Source organism: Diceros bicornis, chromosome 20 (assembly GCF_020826845.1).
Source record: "Diceros bicornis minor isolate mBicDic1 chromosome 20, mDicBic1.mat.cur, whole genome shotgun sequence".
Lineage (NCBI taxonomy): Eukaryota > Metazoa > Chordata > Mammalia > Perissodactyla > Rhinocerotidae > Diceros > Diceros bicornis.
The window spans coordinates 18772611-18790196 of NC_080759.1; the positions used below are offsets into that span (position 1 = coordinate 18772611).

Consider the following 17586-nt stretch of genomic DNA (forward strand, 5'->3'; position numbering starts at 1 on the left):
CCACTCTAACTCATCTTCAGTTTCGTGGGGCTGAAATTGTGTTGTTTTAATTTCAGGATATTGAGGCAAAAACACTGCAGCCTTCTAAGAAAACACAATTTAAAAAAAAAACTCTGAGGATTAGCTCAATCTCACATAAAACCTAAAACATTTTTGCTTTAGAGATTATGCTCTTTTACATTTATAAGGTATTTAAACATTGGAGTGGGATGGGGGAAGTAAAAGCAAATGCATAAACAAAACCAGAAAAATCAAAATACAAATATATAGAGCCAAATTACTCTTCCAGTCAGCAGTAAAACAGAAATGACTCTAAAATTAACGTGCAAATAAAAAATAAAGTGGTTTAACATTCATTCATTTAATAAACTTGTTAAGCAGTTGATAATAAAAAGGTTATTTTCCATAGCTTTTTCTAAACTCAAAGAGTAACCACCATCTTTAATAAAGAGAGTATAACTTGGTTTTAATAAGTGAATAAAGCACATTGTGTTTAGAGACCAATACCTTGAACACTACAGAGAACGACAATATTCTGAAAATCCAGTTTATTTTCCATGTTGTGGACAGATCCAGTCAGTGTGATCAGTTTTTCTGCATGTGTAATAATTTATCAAAATAAGTTTTCCCACAAGACTTCCATCAACTCTGAAAATCCTGGTCTGACAACATACCCAAATAAAGCTCTTGAAAATCACCTCTTAAAATTTGGAAGAAAGTGTGGCAAGTCTTTCCTGTAACATTTACTGAACTACAAATGGCTAAAGAGCAATTCATGTTTTAAAAGGTGACTAGTACACAGCTGAATTCAGGAAATTAATATTTTAGTGCACTTTGCTCCAGTTTTAGCCAACATGCTACATTGTCCTTTGCGGGGGCGGGGGGGGGGGGGCAGGAACCGGGTTGGAGGGCGCACAAAGTGGACTTGAGGATTTCCATTGTACGAAAAAGATATGACTCTGCAAGCAAACAGTGTAAGCTGCCTTTTTTCTTAAGACCTGGACATTTTAAGACAGAAGCTTTGCAAAACATTACACAATTTTTTATTATTAAATGAGAAAGTCTCATTTGTTACATCGTCACATTGCTAGTCAGAGAAATGCTGCAGTGATGAAGAAAGTCAATGTTGGATCAACCAAAGTCCTCATTTCTACAACATTCATTTACAAAGAAATAATGTTCAACACAGCCCAACACAACATTCTTGGTTTTCTTCATATTGAAGTCCCCCAAAAAATCATCTTCTAATGGGGTATTTTACTACATAAATTACAGTTCTTCATTTTTACAATTCACCCCAAACTGTATGAGAGATGTATCACACTAAAATTTCTAAAGCTGTTAGGAAATCCTTCACACATCGTCGTCATCTGATGTGTCACTGCTACTTGTCTCTGTGTCATCATTCTCAATAGTGGGTTTGAAAGTGCTGTTTTTCCAGGGTCCAAACTTGAAGTCACAGATCAGGCCATTTTTCAAAATACCATTTTTCCTCAGACCATTCTTCTGTAACTAAAATGTCAAAAATAAATTAATTAAATAAATAAACTATCCTCCAAGAGTTGCTTACAAAGAATGCTACAATAATTAAATGTAACCATGAATACAACAAAGTTAATAAAATTGTATGCTACCCTGAAAATTCCAGATTATAGTATCATTTCTGAAAAACTAGTTAGATACAAGTAATTGACCCAACTGATCTAACAAAGTATTTCCTATGAATAAATCACTACCTTTGGGAAAACCGCATTTACCATCTACCAAACCACTAAGAAAAAAAAATCATTCAGTGTATAGTATTAGTATAGCCGAAAGAGCACAGATTTTGGATTCAGACAGGGTAGGTATGAATCCTAATTGCGTCACTTGTTAAGGTACCCTGACAAATTTTCACTTCCTTATGTGAAAATTGTGATAAATACCTTGATGCTGCCCAGAACATAATCAGCAACCATTAAGCTATAGCTGTTGTTTTTATTATTCTGATCCAACTGGGCTATTAACACATTCCACAATCTGCTTCACTCATACTTTGTAGAATTAGTAGAATATAAACTATTCCAGTAAGTAGTATTCAAGTAAGGTATACAAAGTAACAAAATCAAATAGAGCCCTTTGCTTAACCACAGAGATTAAGATACTGGAAAAAATAAGTCTTCTTTTCCTGAAAATGAGAAATCAGAACTAAAGGGTTAGTATGGTAATAAGAATTGGGTCCAAAGATCACATGGGGGGAGGGGAGGTGTTGGACCAAATTAACAACAGTTGAAAGATACAAAACTAAGTTAAATTAATAATGATAACACACATAAACTCTATTAACTCAGACCTTTTGAATTTGTCATGAAAAATGTTTGACTCTGGTCATTATCATCAAAATCTCTAAATACAATCTTCTGTAAGACCAAATCCAGTTATATAGTAAGTTAATATTTGGAACTGTCTATAGGTTTCACATTCTAGAGGCATTTTTTAATTTTGAGGATTAGAATAAGATCCAAACCCAAAGAGCTACTTACATCATAGCTAATTCAGTTTGTTATAGACCTTGACAAACTAGAAATATCAAGTCTAGGGTCTTAGCTTTCAATTTTCCTTTTTCCCTCCCTATTTAAATTCTCTATTTTCCACAGCAGATTTTCTTTTCCGCCTAAATTATAAAATTTAAGCTACTTCGCTTCACTCTGAACAAATGACCTCCCATCTCTTTACTGACAAAAAGCATGTATCCACCTCTGGTGTTCTCAGCCACGGTAATGCTTACAAATACCCCTTGTCCCTCTTTTAAAGGTCTAGGCCCCAAAGTTCTATCCTTGCTTCACATGATTTATCACCCAATGCCACCTAATCTTCCCATGGCTTGAAATCAGCTGTGGAGAATTGTGATAAAAACCAAATCTAAATCTTCATCTCTGATTTCTCTAAATGTTTGGCACCATCCCCAAGACCATCTAACTTACTATGTTTAAAAAAAAAAAAACCTCCTAAAACCACCCCCTCCTCCTGTATTCCTCTTTATAATAATGATACAATTATCAGTCCATAGGTTGAAATTTCAAAATCCTGCTGGTTCTATATTGCAGATCTCTTAGTCTTATCAAGATCCATTTTTTTTTACTGTCATTTCTCTACTTTAGGACCTCATTTATCCCTCCCCTAATTATCACAATATATTCCCAACAAATCACCCTGATTCTAGTCTTCCAAGTTATCCTTCCAATGTACACTTTACACTACACCTGTACTTCCTCATGTACAAATAATGATCATTTCACATCCCTAAAAAAATATTGCAAACGTTTCCTATCATAGAATATAATTTATATTCCTGACATGGCATACAAAGACCTTCATAATATGACCACAATATATTTTTCCAACTTTATATCATGGTTAAAGGCACAGGCTATGAAGTCAGCCAGACTTAGGCTCAGCTTCCAGCTCCACTACTGATAACTGCATGGCCTAGAAAAAATTACATAACTTCTAAGAGCCTTAGTTTCATCATCTATACAGGAGGACTAATAACAGCACCTACCCCCATACAAATCCTACAAAAATGCACTTAGCACAATACCTAAACGGTATTAAGAGCTCACATAATGTTGCTCACAATGAGGGAGGCCATGAAATTTATCATTCAAACTACGCACTTTTGAGAATCAAAGTAAGCACTTGCTATTAATAACTACACCAAGATAACAAGCATAAACTAGAACTCTCTAGGGCAAACCAGGACTGAGTCTACCTATTACTGTTATCATAATCTTTCATGAAAAACTTTCTACCCCATGCTCCAGCCACTGTGAACCCCAGTATGCCCTGTAACTCTTACTTTTTGCCTTTGTTCTCTCCTTATACCAGGAATGTCATTCCCTCATCTTACCTGTCAAAGGCCAATTCAAATTTAATTTCTCAATTACGCTTTCCCAGATCACTGCAACTGGAATTAATCTCTAGATTAATCACTAGAACGTAAGTTCTATACGGGCAAAAATTTTTGTGTTTTCCCGGCATTACAGAACAGGGCCTGGTATGTAGCAGACGCTCGAAACATTTGATAAATTTGCATGACACTTTCTCTCTCCTGTCCTCACCTTAAACATTTTAAAAACTGCTATCACATTCTGTTTTATATGGGAATCTAACTACCCTCATTAAACCGTTAGCCCTATGAAGGAGCTCATTTCTGTAAACTCCATAATATCCTGGGCATAACGAACACTCAGTAAATGTTTGCTGAATTGAAGAGAGGGAGTTTGAACTGAGATTCTCCTCTGTTACCAGATATAATATAAATCCTTTTATAGACATCAACAAGCCCTAATGATTTTTCAGGCATCTAAATGTCAAATGACATGTCATCATGAATATAAATATATCCATGTCTTTATCATTACTTCAGAAAAATATGGACATTATACTTACATGCCATTGCTCTCCAACCCACAATATTCACAAAATTTTTATATCAGTTAATTATTTTATTATCAATAGGGTTTTATCTACCTGCCCCAGTCATCACAAGGTTTTAAAGCCAATCATTTTAGTCAGACAATATTATGCTTTCCTTAGAACAACTACCTTATGTTAATGGTACCCAAAGGATTTTCTCTTGATGCCTTTCTTCAGATTCAAAACAAATCCTTCAAACAGATACACAAACTGGTAAATCCATACAGTGGACTACTACTCACCAAACATGGGTAAGTTTCAAAGGCATGAAATCAGCCAGACCTACAACTATACGGCATATGGTTTAATTATGAAAACATTCTAGAAACGCAAAACTACAGGGACAGAAAACAAATCAGCGTCCACCAGGGGCTGGAGCTGGGAGTGAAAGAACTGAATGCAAAGGGGAACAATGAGGAACTTTGGGGGATGATGGTTATACAACTATATACATTTGTTAAAACTCATCCAACTGTACACTTAAAGTGAATTTTTTGCATGTGAATTATACAATATAATAAACATGATAAAAATCCTTCAAAACTATTATCCCTGATCAGCTTCACAACCATGTTGTGAAAAAGAACATGGTTCATTAAGAACTTCTGAATAAAAAATTTAAATTGTGAAGGAAGAAATATGAAATTGGAAAAGAAGTAAAATTATCTTTGTTCACAGACGACATGATCTTTTATGTAGAAAATCCTAAAGATTTCACACCAAAAAAAGTAAGAACTTTTCTGATACAAAATCAACACAAAAATCAGCTGTGTTTCGGGCCGGCCCTGTGGCTTAGCGGTTAAGTGTGCGTGCTCCGCTGCTGGCGGCCCGGGTTCGATCCTGGGTGCACACTGACGCACCGCTTCTCCGGCCATGCTGAGGCCGCGTCCCACATACAGCAACTAGAAGGCTGTGCAACTATGACATACAACTATCTACTGGGGCTTTGGGAGGAAAAATAAATAAATAAAAATTAAAAAAAAAAAAATCAGCTGTGTTTCTATAACAATGAACAATCCAAAAAGGAAATTAAGAAAACACTTCTATTTACAACAGCATTAAAAAGAATGAAATACTAAGGAATAAGTATAAAGAATAAACCTAACCAAGGAGGCAAAAGACTTCTACACTGAAAACTACAAAACGATGCTCAAAGAAATTAAAACACCAATAAACGGAAAGACACCCCATACTCATGGATTAGAAGACTTAAAATGCAAACACTACCCAAAGCAATCTATAGATTCAATGCAATCCCTATCATCAAAATTCCAAAGGTATTCTTTGCATAAATAGAAAGCCCCATTCTAAAATTCATATGGAATCTCAAGGGATTCCAAATAGTCAAATCAATCTTTAAAAAGAAGAACAAAGTTGGAGGTTTCATATTTTCTGATTTCAAAATTCATTACAGAGCTGCGGTAATTACAACAGTATGGTACTGGCATAAAAACAGACATAAAGACCAACAGAGTAGAAAGTCCAGAAATAAACCCTTGAAAAACAGACAAATGATTTTTGACAAGGGTGCCAAGACCACTCAATGGAGAAAGGATAGTCTTTCAACAAATGGTAGTGGGAGAAAGGGATATCCACATGGAAAAGAATGAAGTTGGACCCTTACCTTACACCATGTATAAAAATTAACTCAAAATGGATCAAAGACCTAAACATAAGAACTAAAACTATAAAACACTTGAAAAAAACATACGGGGAAAGCTTCAGGATATTAGACTCGGCAATGATTTCTTGGACATGACAACAATAGCACAGGCAACAAAAGAAAAAAAAGATAATTTGGACTACATCAAAATATGAAACTTCTATGCATCAAAGGACACACTCAACAGAGTGAAAAGGCAACCTACGGAATGGAAAAAAATATTTGCAAATCATACATGTGATAAGAGGTTAATATCCAGAATATATAAAGAAGTGCCACAACTCAACAAACAATCCAGTAAAAAAAATTGGCAAAGGACTTGAATAGACATTTCTCCAAAGAAGATATACAGATGGTCAATAAGCACATGAGAAGACGCTCAACATCACTATTAATAGGAGAATGCAAATCAAAACCACTATGAGATGCCACGTCACATTGATTAGGATGGATATTATCAAACAAAAAATTGAACTCTTGAGCACCATTAGTGAGAATGTAAAATGGTGTAACTACTATGGAAAAACAGTATGGTGGTTCCTCAACAAGTTAAGAATAGATGATCATATGATCCAGTAAATCCACTCTGGGTATATATCCAAAAGAAATAAAAACAAGGACTCGAGATATCTGTACACCCATGTTCACAGCAGCATCATTCACAATAGCCAATTATCAATGGATGAATGGATAAACAAAATGTGGTATATACATAAAATGGAATACTGTTCAGCCTTAAAAAAGAAAGAAATTCTGGCATATGCCACATAGATGAATCTTGAGGACATTACGCTAAGTCAAATAAGCCAGTTACAAATGGACAAATACAGCATGACACAATCTCTATGAGGTACCTAGGGTAGTCAAATTCAGAGACAGAAAGTAGATCGGTGCTTTCCAAGGACTGAGGGGAGTGGAGAACGAAGAGTGATAGTTTAATGGGTACACGGTTTCAGTTTTACAAAATGAAAAGAGCTCTGGAGGTGGATGGTGGTAATGGTTGCACACAATGTGACTGTACTTAGTGTCAGTCACAGAATTGTGTGAAACTACTGTGAACAAAGTCAGTATACTAAATTCAACCTTAAATTTATTTTATTATGTCTAGTCTATTTTATTATGAAGTCAAGCTAACTAATTTCCTCAAAGATCTCATTCAAAACATTAAGAAGTGTTTTGAAGATTACAGTATCAATTATAACATTTCCATACAGAAAACCACTTCTGCATGACCAGAACCATTAAAAAAAAACTATAATGGATTTGGAAAAACATCTCAACTTCCTGACACTCTATCAAACATTTCCTAATACTCTTTCAAAAGGAAACTATGGAGACGTATAAAACAAGATGTTTTAGAATATGAAGTATTCTTATGCAAGGAAAGGATAAAATGTGAAGGTATTTGAGATCTATGGATGCTTTCTACTTCTTATAACCAAGTTATAAAAAAAAAAAAAGTCTGGAAAATGACAAATCATAGACATATTGTTCACACTAATTCCTAAGCACTAAACACCCACAGATTTAAAGAAAACATCACTGCAGACCTATTTAAAACAAAGGCAATTCTAACCTACAGTGTGATGTCTAGTGAATTCCTATGAACCGTGTAAACCCCTCCCCCACAATGCTTAGTTATAGTGTGTTGTTCTGATTAAGAAAGGACAATATAAAGTAAACATGTATGATTCAGGTCTTCTTACCTGTTCACTAATAACTTGGAATTCTCTCATTTCATCCTCAGTTAAGGGAGCACATGTTTCATCATTTTCACTGTCTTCTTGCCAGCCCATTTCCTTTAACAATCTGAAAAGAAGGGAGGAAATTAATAAATTTAATTTAGAGCTTCACTCAAGTAGGATAATTTCATTTATATTATGTGCAAGAAAACACAATCCACGATCCACTATACAAACTCCCAAAAATACACAAAAAGGGGTTTGTGAGTTTATGCTTTGACTTTCTTTCTGAAAATGAATAGGTAAGATTAAGCCTAATAAACTATCCTAGATAGTAAGATCAAAATGAAGTGTTTAATTGCTTTATCTTTGGTGTCAGAGGTTTGCCAGGCTAGAAAATGAAGAAAATTTGCTGAATTGTTGTACTAAAAGTAAAAGCAATACTCCTCCCCATTTTCTTTAATACCACCACAATCCATCATAGTCCTAGCTACTCATTAGGTCTTCTACCTTGAAAAGAAAAGGTTGGGCTATCTTACCCTATCTTGCATTTTATAATTTATCTATCTATTGATAACACCTCTTAGGGGCATGCCAGTCATCATCCTCAACACATAATTCAATGTGAAAGAGGCTATGTTTTACAGTAACAGAAAGAGGACTTTCTAAAAAGTTCTCAAGCAGGACCTAAGTAAGTAAAATGACTAATATAGTTATTCTCTTTTCCTTCCAATTTTTAAAGAGCATACCTCCATCTTAGGCAAATAGAGCTCAAAAAGATTAAGAGGGAACCAAACCAAGCACTTTTCTCTAGGTGGGCAAACATGAACACTGTAGCTATAGTTGCTGTATTTGACTCGATAACTTCAGTTTCTGCTTCTTATATGGCCACATATCTTAATGTCGGTCTGACTATACTAGCTTTTTTTTTTTTTCAGTAATTACATCTCTTAAGTATTTGTTACTCCTATTTACACTTACTCATTTACACCTATTTTCAACTTGAGCCTGCCACAAGTTAGCTACTTTGTAGACTTTTATACCTTTTTCAAACAATCTCATAGAGTATCAGTGCTCAGAGACACCAAATAAATTTAACACTATACCCATATTTTACAGATGAAAAATCAAGGTAAAATAATTTGAGTACAAAGAAAGAAATAGAATTCTGGTTTTCCGCCTCCCAAGTTAGTACATATTACACCAAACCCTGCTGCCTCTAGACCAAAATGTCACAGGCATTGTTAATTACTATTTCTTTCATTTCTTTTAATCATTTTTCTTTTCCAATGCACTGTCTTTACTCTTTAACCTAGATGGCCTCCCTGTGAAATGGCACTTCTATTTCCAACGCCACATAGTCCTGAGTCTACAGATCTAGACTGGTAAAACAATCTAACTGCTTTTGCTGGATCCTTACTCTTACTTGTTTCACTTTTAAAAAGTGAATCTTAACTAAACAATAATGCAGATGGAACAAATTATTTCAAATGTTATACAAGACAAGTATTCCTAACTATCCATTCTCCCCTCTTTCCCCTTCTCTCCAGAGGCTGGAACTGTTAACCGTTTCCGGAATAGCTTTCAAAACAAATACTCTATGTATTTCTCTTTTCCCCACAATTAGGAATATACTGTAACAGTGATCTGCGCTTAGCCTTTTCATTAGCATTTCTTCCCATTGTCATTCAAACTATTACCAAATCAAATTACCAACTTTCACAATTACCACCCTCTGCTAAGTATTTTCAATGGTTTCCCACTTTCTAAAGAACAAACTTCTTAACTTCACCACCATGACCACAAACTCAAATTCCTTCCATTAGAAAAAGCATAGGGGATTAGAAGCAGAAGACCTGGGTCACAATTCCTACTCTATCACAAATCAGGTATAAAACACAGGACAATTCTTTCACTTCCCTGAGCTATTTCTTCATCTGAGGCACTGAAGAAGTTTGAACAGATCTCTAAGGCCCTGCATTTTCAACATCATCTCTAATTTCACTAAGGACTCCACACTGCTATCAAGATATTCCATTCACCGACCCTAAAACAAACTAGGTATGTATTCAACTCTAAACAACTCTTCACACCCCTTCTTCCAAAATGACTACCCAGTACCCTTGCCCATATCACTATCTCACCCTTTAAGATTTAATTTACGTCCCAATTAAAACCTTCTGACTGGTACTCAAGCCACAATGCCATCTTACCCCTCTCTTGAATTTCTCTGGCACTCATTACTACTAATTCATTTGGTGCTTAAATAAATTAACTATCCTTCTGATAGTTGAAGCTATCCTTGATACCCTGTAATGATATATTAAAACTTCACAATAAAACTAAGGATAATATATGTGCCTGATTATTTCATATTTTATATTTTAGTTTACATATTTGAACAAAAGAGCTGTCCTCTTTGAGAACTGTATCACTATACACCTGATTTGTTAAATTCAACCAATATAAGTATTTAATATGTACATAACTTAAGAATCACATAATTTACAGAAAATGTGAAGCCATGGGAAAGAAGTATCACTCCATTTTCACAGAAATAAAACCTGAAATCTAAAAGAAGACATTACTTTGTTACCTCAAAAAATCTATTAATGTATGTCTTTGGAGCACTTACAAACACATATTGATTGTACTAAGCAGTCAAGAAAACTCAAGATAAGAAATTTAAATTAAAATGGTTTCAAATCAGTAGCACCTTTACTTCATCCTTTTGCTGACTCAGGATCCTTTTTAGCATATGCAATATTTACACAAAATAATCTACAAGATCTTGAGGGGTTAAAATAAGTTAAAAAAACCAAACAAAACAAAGATATATATAATGAAATACTCATTCAAGTAGTCATCACTGGTATCTCTTTACGCAGCATGCCCTCCCCTCCAGGGTTCATTCTAAATTAGGGTGTTTTTCTCCAGCTCTATTTGGCTTAGTTCCTAAATCCCATTCTATTTTCTCCTGTTAGTTAGTAGTCACTAGAGAACCAAACTCTGTCAAGGTATGGAACTAAAGTCTTCCCTGAGTCTTCATAAATGAAACAAAAAACCACCAAAATGCTTCCTACACTAAATATATGACTGCAGATTAAAAAATAATAATAAAACAGTTAAAACATTCATTACAGGTATTAGGGGTTATAAGAATATGTTCTAAAAAGTGTGGCTCAACTTTCTTTTACTACAAAATACTGAAAGGAAATACGAAAACAAAAAAGTATTAAGTGTCAACTTTCTTAGTATAAATTTAAAAGATTCTACAGGTAAAAAATTACCTTTATTCTTTTATTGCCTATGCTGTATCTCCCTAAAAGAGAACTCATCTTCTACTACCACTAGAACATCTGGTTTGTTACTTCTTTTCTCTGCACAGGCTTTCTTCCTTTCCACCAATTGTCTGACTAGAAATATTTAAACGACTATTGCTGAGAATGGAAATTAGCCGAACATTTTTGGGTAATAACACTGTAGTATCTGATTATTTTAAATGTGTGTGCCATTTGACCAATCAACTTCATTCCCAGTAATCTACTCTATATACACTTATGCAAATGTTCAATGATATGAATACAAGGATGCTCACACCAGCATTATTTTAAGAGACAGATGGAGGGAGGGAGAGAAAGAGAGAGAGGAGAAAGAAAGGGGGTAGGGGGACATCTAAATCTTGATCAATAGGGAAATCATTTCACAAATTATATCCATACTACAGAACAGTGGCTTCAAAGGGAGGATACAACATGATCTACTAGAATGGTGGGAAAAAATACTGGAATTTCTATTTATGCCTGCCTTTTTAAAAAGGAATTAACATTTACTATTATTTTCTACATGGTATGACACTGCAGTCACTACTCAGCCTATAGATCTGAGAGTCAGAAAGCATGAACTATATTAAGAGGTAAAAGGGAATTCCACAACTTGGGTGAGAATAAAAAGTGTAGTTACTCATCTATTCATATTAAATGTACAATAAAATGTAGTTTGTTTACCCAAACAAGTGAATTTATAGATAATACCTAGCTGAGCTAGCTCCAAATTAATCTAGCTAAACTAACTCTTATCAAATGGACACTCACATTTAATCAGCCCAATAAATTATTTTAAGGCAAAAGGTAGTGCAAGTTAGTGTAAGAGGATTACAAAATTAAAATAAATGCCTATACTCTCATATACAATAATTATAGCTATTATCTACAAGAAAGAGCAGGACATGATTTGGTAAAAGGGAACAAAAATGATCACAGAGATATAATAATGTATGAATTGAGTGAGAAAAATAAACACTTAAAGGGATCTTTTTTTTTTTTTTAGCAGTTTCTTAATTTTATTTATTTATTTTCCCCCAAAGCCCCAGTAGATAGTTGTATGTCATAGCTGCACATCCTTCTAGTTGGTGTATGTGGGACGCGGCCTCAGCGTGGCCAGGGAAGCGGTGCGTTGGTGCGCACCCGGGATCTGAACCCGGGTTGCCAGCAGCACAGCGCGTGCGCCCAACCGCTAAGCCACGGGGCCAGCCCCAAAGGGATCTTTAATAAAGGTTATAAATCTCATGGGGGCCGGCCCGGTGGCGCAAGAGGTTAAGTGCACACACTCTGCTGTAGCAGCCCGGGGTTTGCCAGTTCAGATCCTGGGAGCACACCGATGCACCGCTTGTCAGGGCACGCTGTGGCAGGCGTCCCATATAAAGTTAAGGAAGATGGGCATGGATGTTAGCCCAGGGCCTGATCTTCCTCACAAAAAAAATAATAAAGGTTATAAATCTCATGGGCAGGAGAAAAGCAGACTAAAATATTATAAATTTGAGATAAAAGAAATATTCTCTCAAAATGAGCACAGTTTTACACAGTAGATAGAAAAATACTAGAACTGTTACATCACTCACTCCCTTAACAAATTTAAGCACACAGTGATGTGCCATGCACCCACCGTTCCAGGCGCTAGAATACAGCAGTGAACAAAATGGACAAAATTTCTGTCCTCACGCAGCTTAGATTCTTGATGAAAATAAAAGTTGAAATGATAAACAAATTTTTAAGAAGTTATTCCACAGTGGGTATAACCCAGTTCTCCACTATCCTGGAATTAAATGAAGTTACTAGGAGAACTGGTATTAAACCAAACAAAAAGTCAAGTCAATCAAACCGGGCTATTAACAAGCATCAGCCCAAACTGAGCCTGGTCCTAGAGGATGTAAAAATTTTTAGTGGAAAAAAAATTCAGTTTATACACAGCAATTCTAGAGTAATATATAACAATATAAATGCATAAATTAACTTTTCATTGCTTTAATAGTTATAATCCAGGTATTAAAAATTGAGACTAATAGATTTAAGAATTCTAGCTAATGTTGAAAAACTGCATAAATATGTATGGAACAAAGCATAGAAAAATGAAAACTATAGACTGACTAGTAATCTAAATTAATCCTAGTATGCATAATAAGAGGGAAAGTTTTGGTGCCATAATTTCTCCCTTCATGGTGTTGGACTTACATCAGCTGAACTGTATTTCTGTACCACAATTAAAGCTTCAGTGAAAGTGTGCTCCATTCAAACACACACACACAAAAGGAAGTGAGAAGTCGACCAACCTTTCACATACTGATGCTAAACCATGTGGTTTATTTCAAAACCATAGGAAGAGTAAGTCTTTTCTGCAAAAACACCTGCTCTTAACCATAAAATCATAGAACAATAAACACAAAAGTCCACTCTACATTTGAATACTTTTCAATTCTGAGACTATTAAGACTATAATGATAGAAGCAGAAAGTGCTCTTGAGAGTTTACAATAAAATAAATCACACATTGGGACAACCGGATATCCACATGGAACAGGACGTACTTGGACCCCTACCTCACAACACACACAAAATGTGCACAAGCAATGAAAGGAAAAAAGCTGATAAAATGACTTTATCAAAACTAAAAGCTTCTGCATTTCAAAAGGCACCACCGAGAAACTGAAAACAACTCATAGAATGGGAAAAAAAATCTACAAATTATATATATGACAAGGAATTTAAATCTAAACTATAAAAAAGAACTCTTACAATGCTCAATAAGACAAATAATGCAATTTAAAAATGGGCAAAGAATTCCAACAGATATTTCTCCAAAGATATATAAACAGCTAATAAGTACATAAAAGGATGCTCAACACTGTTAGTCATTAAGAAAATGCATATTAAAAACCACAAAAAGATACCACTTCATATCCATTAGAATGGCTATCATCAAAAAGACAGATGGTAGCAAGTGTTGGCGAGAATATGAAGAAATTAGAACTTTCACATATTGCTGAAGAGAACGTAAAATGGTACAGTCATTTTGGAAAATAATTTGCCACAGTTTCTCAAAATGTTAAGCACATATCCCAGCAACTACATTCCTAGGTATCTACCCAAAAGAAATAAAAATATGGTCATACAAAAACTTGTACATGAATGTTCATAGTAGCATTATCCATAATACAAAGTACAAACAACCCAATATCCATCAATTGATGAACAAAATGTGGTAGAACCATTCAGTGTACTATTTGGCAATAAAAAGAAACAAAGTGGCAACACATGCTTACAACATGGATGAACCTTGAAAACGTTACGTTAAGCCAAAGAAGCCAGACATAAAAGACCAAATATTCTATGATTCCACTTATATAAAATATCCAGAAAAGGCAAATCTATAGATACAGAAAGTAGAGTGTTGGTTGCCTAGGACAGAGAGTAAAAATGAAGAGTTACTGCAAACGAGCATGGGGTTTCTTCCTGGGGTGATAGAAATGTTCTAAAATTAGACTGTGACGACAGCTGCACAACTTTGAATATACCAAAAATCTTTGAATTGTAGACGTAAAACAAGTGAAATTTATGATATATAAATTATATTTTAATAAAACTGTTTAAAAATAAATCACATTTCTATAACAATATCAAAATCCTGGATGTAGAAAATGCAGAGAAAAAACTGTAAAAACAAATACTAACCTGTGTTCTGCCTCAAGTGAACTTGAAAGAACATCTGTTTGTGAGAAGGTTGAAGACCGAATGATCTGTTGGGAAATTACCGAGGCATTGCCATTCTCTTGTGGAATTTCATTTTCGTCAAAGTTTCGGTTTATATCCCTTTCTTGGTGGGTACTATTGCTGTTATGCAAATTAAATGAGTCATCATCCTGATTTTTAGAGAGTTAAAAAAAGAATGAGTTAGAGAATACAGTTGTTAAAAACTTTACAGATCCTGGTTAGATTTCCATTAGTAACACATAAACGTAATACTTATAGTCATTAAATTTAGGAAACATTCTCCCAAGATATACAACTAAGCTGTGGACGATATCCACAGCTTTCTGACTCTATGTATTCACATCTATTCAACAAAGGCAAAACCAAAAGGATGAAGATAGGCAAGATGGTGAAAACATAATATGAGCATGAGTTTTTGTAAGTTTTATTTTTGCACAGGAACTACAGAATGAGAAAAATATAGGAGGTCATTATTTATGCTAATAGTTAGCTAGCCTTGTTTTCAGGAAGATGAAAATCTGATTAAAGTTTATTCAAAGGTCCTAAATGATATCTGCCCAAATATTTCAATGATACGTTAATATCAAACCAAGAGTTACACTCCAAGTTCAGTCACCTTCTCTGAGCCAGCATGGCTTTCATCTTCATGTTCCTCTTCTACTCGGTCCCTTTTCAATGCTTTCAAAAATTCACTCTTCTTATCAGTGCGCATACGTGTCAGTTTGGTTAGACGAGGCTGCTGATTAAGTTTATCAACAGGTGAAGAGGAATTTGAGCGATTACACTAAGAAAAATTCAAAAATATTAATAAATATGTAGACAGAGAACTAACATCAATATAAAGATCACAACTTCCTATTTCACCTTTATTCACAATACAAACTTGATTTTAAAGTCTAGTTCAAAGCCTACTGTTCCTCTATCCCTGTGTGTTTTATCTATTCTATTGAATGAGTAAACAAAAGAATTTTCTTATCCCAGAAACAACTAAGGTCTGATAATAGTAAGACCTATAATTCTAAATTAGGAGTTTAAATGTTATAATATGAATCCTAAAATTGTTTAAATATTTCCATAACACATAGAAGAGCAGTTTTTTAAACCGTCTTTCAGAGTTATAAGGTTCTAACAACAGCTCCAATAAGATCTATTTTATAATTATTTACACACAGGTACACATAGTGTTTATCAGGTGGGATTTCACCAGGGGAAATTTGAGGGGCAGGGGGGGACACGTATTCGAGTCCTTTTCTTTTGGGTGTTTTGACAGTGGAATGCAACAGAAAATAGGACACTGGAACTCTGTGTCAAAGATTTTTAAGCCATGGATATAAATCATAATGCTTAACTGTTTGTAATAATGTCTAGAGACTACAATGAATCTAAGCCAGAATTAATCAGCTGAGAATGCTGGTCCTTCCATCATAGCTCTAAAATCCTATGATTGAGAACTAGTATATGAGGGGCTATAATGTTCTAAAACAGTAACCCAGAGCAATTTCAGGTATAATATACAGTCATATGCCGCATTACGACATTTCAGTCAACGACGGACCGTATATACAACAATGGTCCCATAAGATTAGTACCATATAGCCTGGGTGTGTAGCAGGCTATACTATCTAGATTTGTGTAAGTACCCTCTATGATGTTCACACGACAACAAAATCACCTAACAACGAATTTTCTGAATGTATCCCCGTCGTTAAGTGACATGACTGTAATCACAAGTGTCTTTTGACTCTGAACTGATCAGGGAACTCCCTGGTCTAGAAGTTTCAGAAACCAGGTAAAATGTGAAAAAAATACTTTAGCTGTCAGGTATTCAAAGTCAATACACTAATAATATCTACATCTTTCTCTCTTCTTCCTCCTCTCTACCCGAGTGTTAACACTAATAAAATGTCCATCATCGCCCAAAGAAGATTATATAATACAAATCCTCATTTATGGTCAAAGTTCAATTCTACAGCATAATGTAACTCTATCACAAATGTCAAAATTGAAATTTTCATACTTCTTAAAAATTATTCATTCTGGTTGACAGGTATGTAGATGTTTCACTGTATTATTTTCTCTACATTTTGGGATTTGGAAATTTTTGTTAAAAATTTTTAAAATCATTCCTATTTGAAGTGCAAAAATGGTTAGCAAACAGATGGAAGAATCTGATTCAAGTTTCCTGCAAGAACCATAATATCTCATTTTAATGAATTCCCTTAATGAATCTACGCCTTTTGTTCACTGTTAATCAATTATCGTGATTAGGATGTGTTACATTCCTCAGGAATAATTTTAAATGCCATACCTCTTTCACTGAAGTTGTTGATGGACTAAAACTCTTGGCAGTTGATTTAAAAGCATTAAAGTTGCCAACACCATATGTAGACTCATGAGGGAAAGAAGTTCCAACTTTATTTTCTTTAGTTTGGCTTTTCCATTGTGTAGGCTACAGAGAAACAGACAAATATTAATCTGTATCAAAAACAGATTATACAGGAGAGTGAAAAACAAAGTGAACACTATAAAATAAAGATGACTATATGTGGCTCATAAAAACAATTATTTTTGTGTTATACTTTAATCATTCCTACATGGTTCTCTTCCGTCTTTTTCTACAAATAAAATCAAAGCTCGGTATTCAGATAAGAACATCTGACTACACTGCTCTTTTTTCAAAGTTTTATAAAGTTAGGTTTCTTTTGCCTAATATCAAGAAAACACAAGTGGGAGTTTCA

The 17586-nt window shown here is 34.5% G+C and overlaps 1 protein-coding gene across 4 annotated transcripts in view; it reads right to left on the reverse strand.

Moving 5' to 3' along the window:
• Positions 1 to 533: 533 nt before the first annotated feature.
• Positions 534 to 17586, reverse strand: part of GPBP1 (GC-rich promoter binding protein 1) — an 80870-nt gene continuing 63817 nt past the window's right edge. For all 4 annotated transcript variants that reach the window (XM_058564053.1, XM_058564052.1, XM_058564054.1 and 1 more), the window contains 5 exons: positions 17157 to 17297; positions 15465 to 15632; positions 14810 to 14997; positions 7828 to 7930; positions 534 to 1512 (listed from right to left, as the gene is read on the reverse strand). In XM_058564053.1, the coding sequence (XP_058420036.1) occupies positions 1354 to 1512; positions 7828 to 7930; positions 14810 to 14997; positions 15465 to 15632; positions 17157 to 17297 (759 nt within the window). In that variant the 3' untranslated portion in view covers positions 534 to 1353. The remainder of the gene's footprint in view (positions 1513 to 7827; positions 7931 to 14809; positions 14998 to 15464; positions 15633 to 17156; positions 17298 to 17586) is intronic.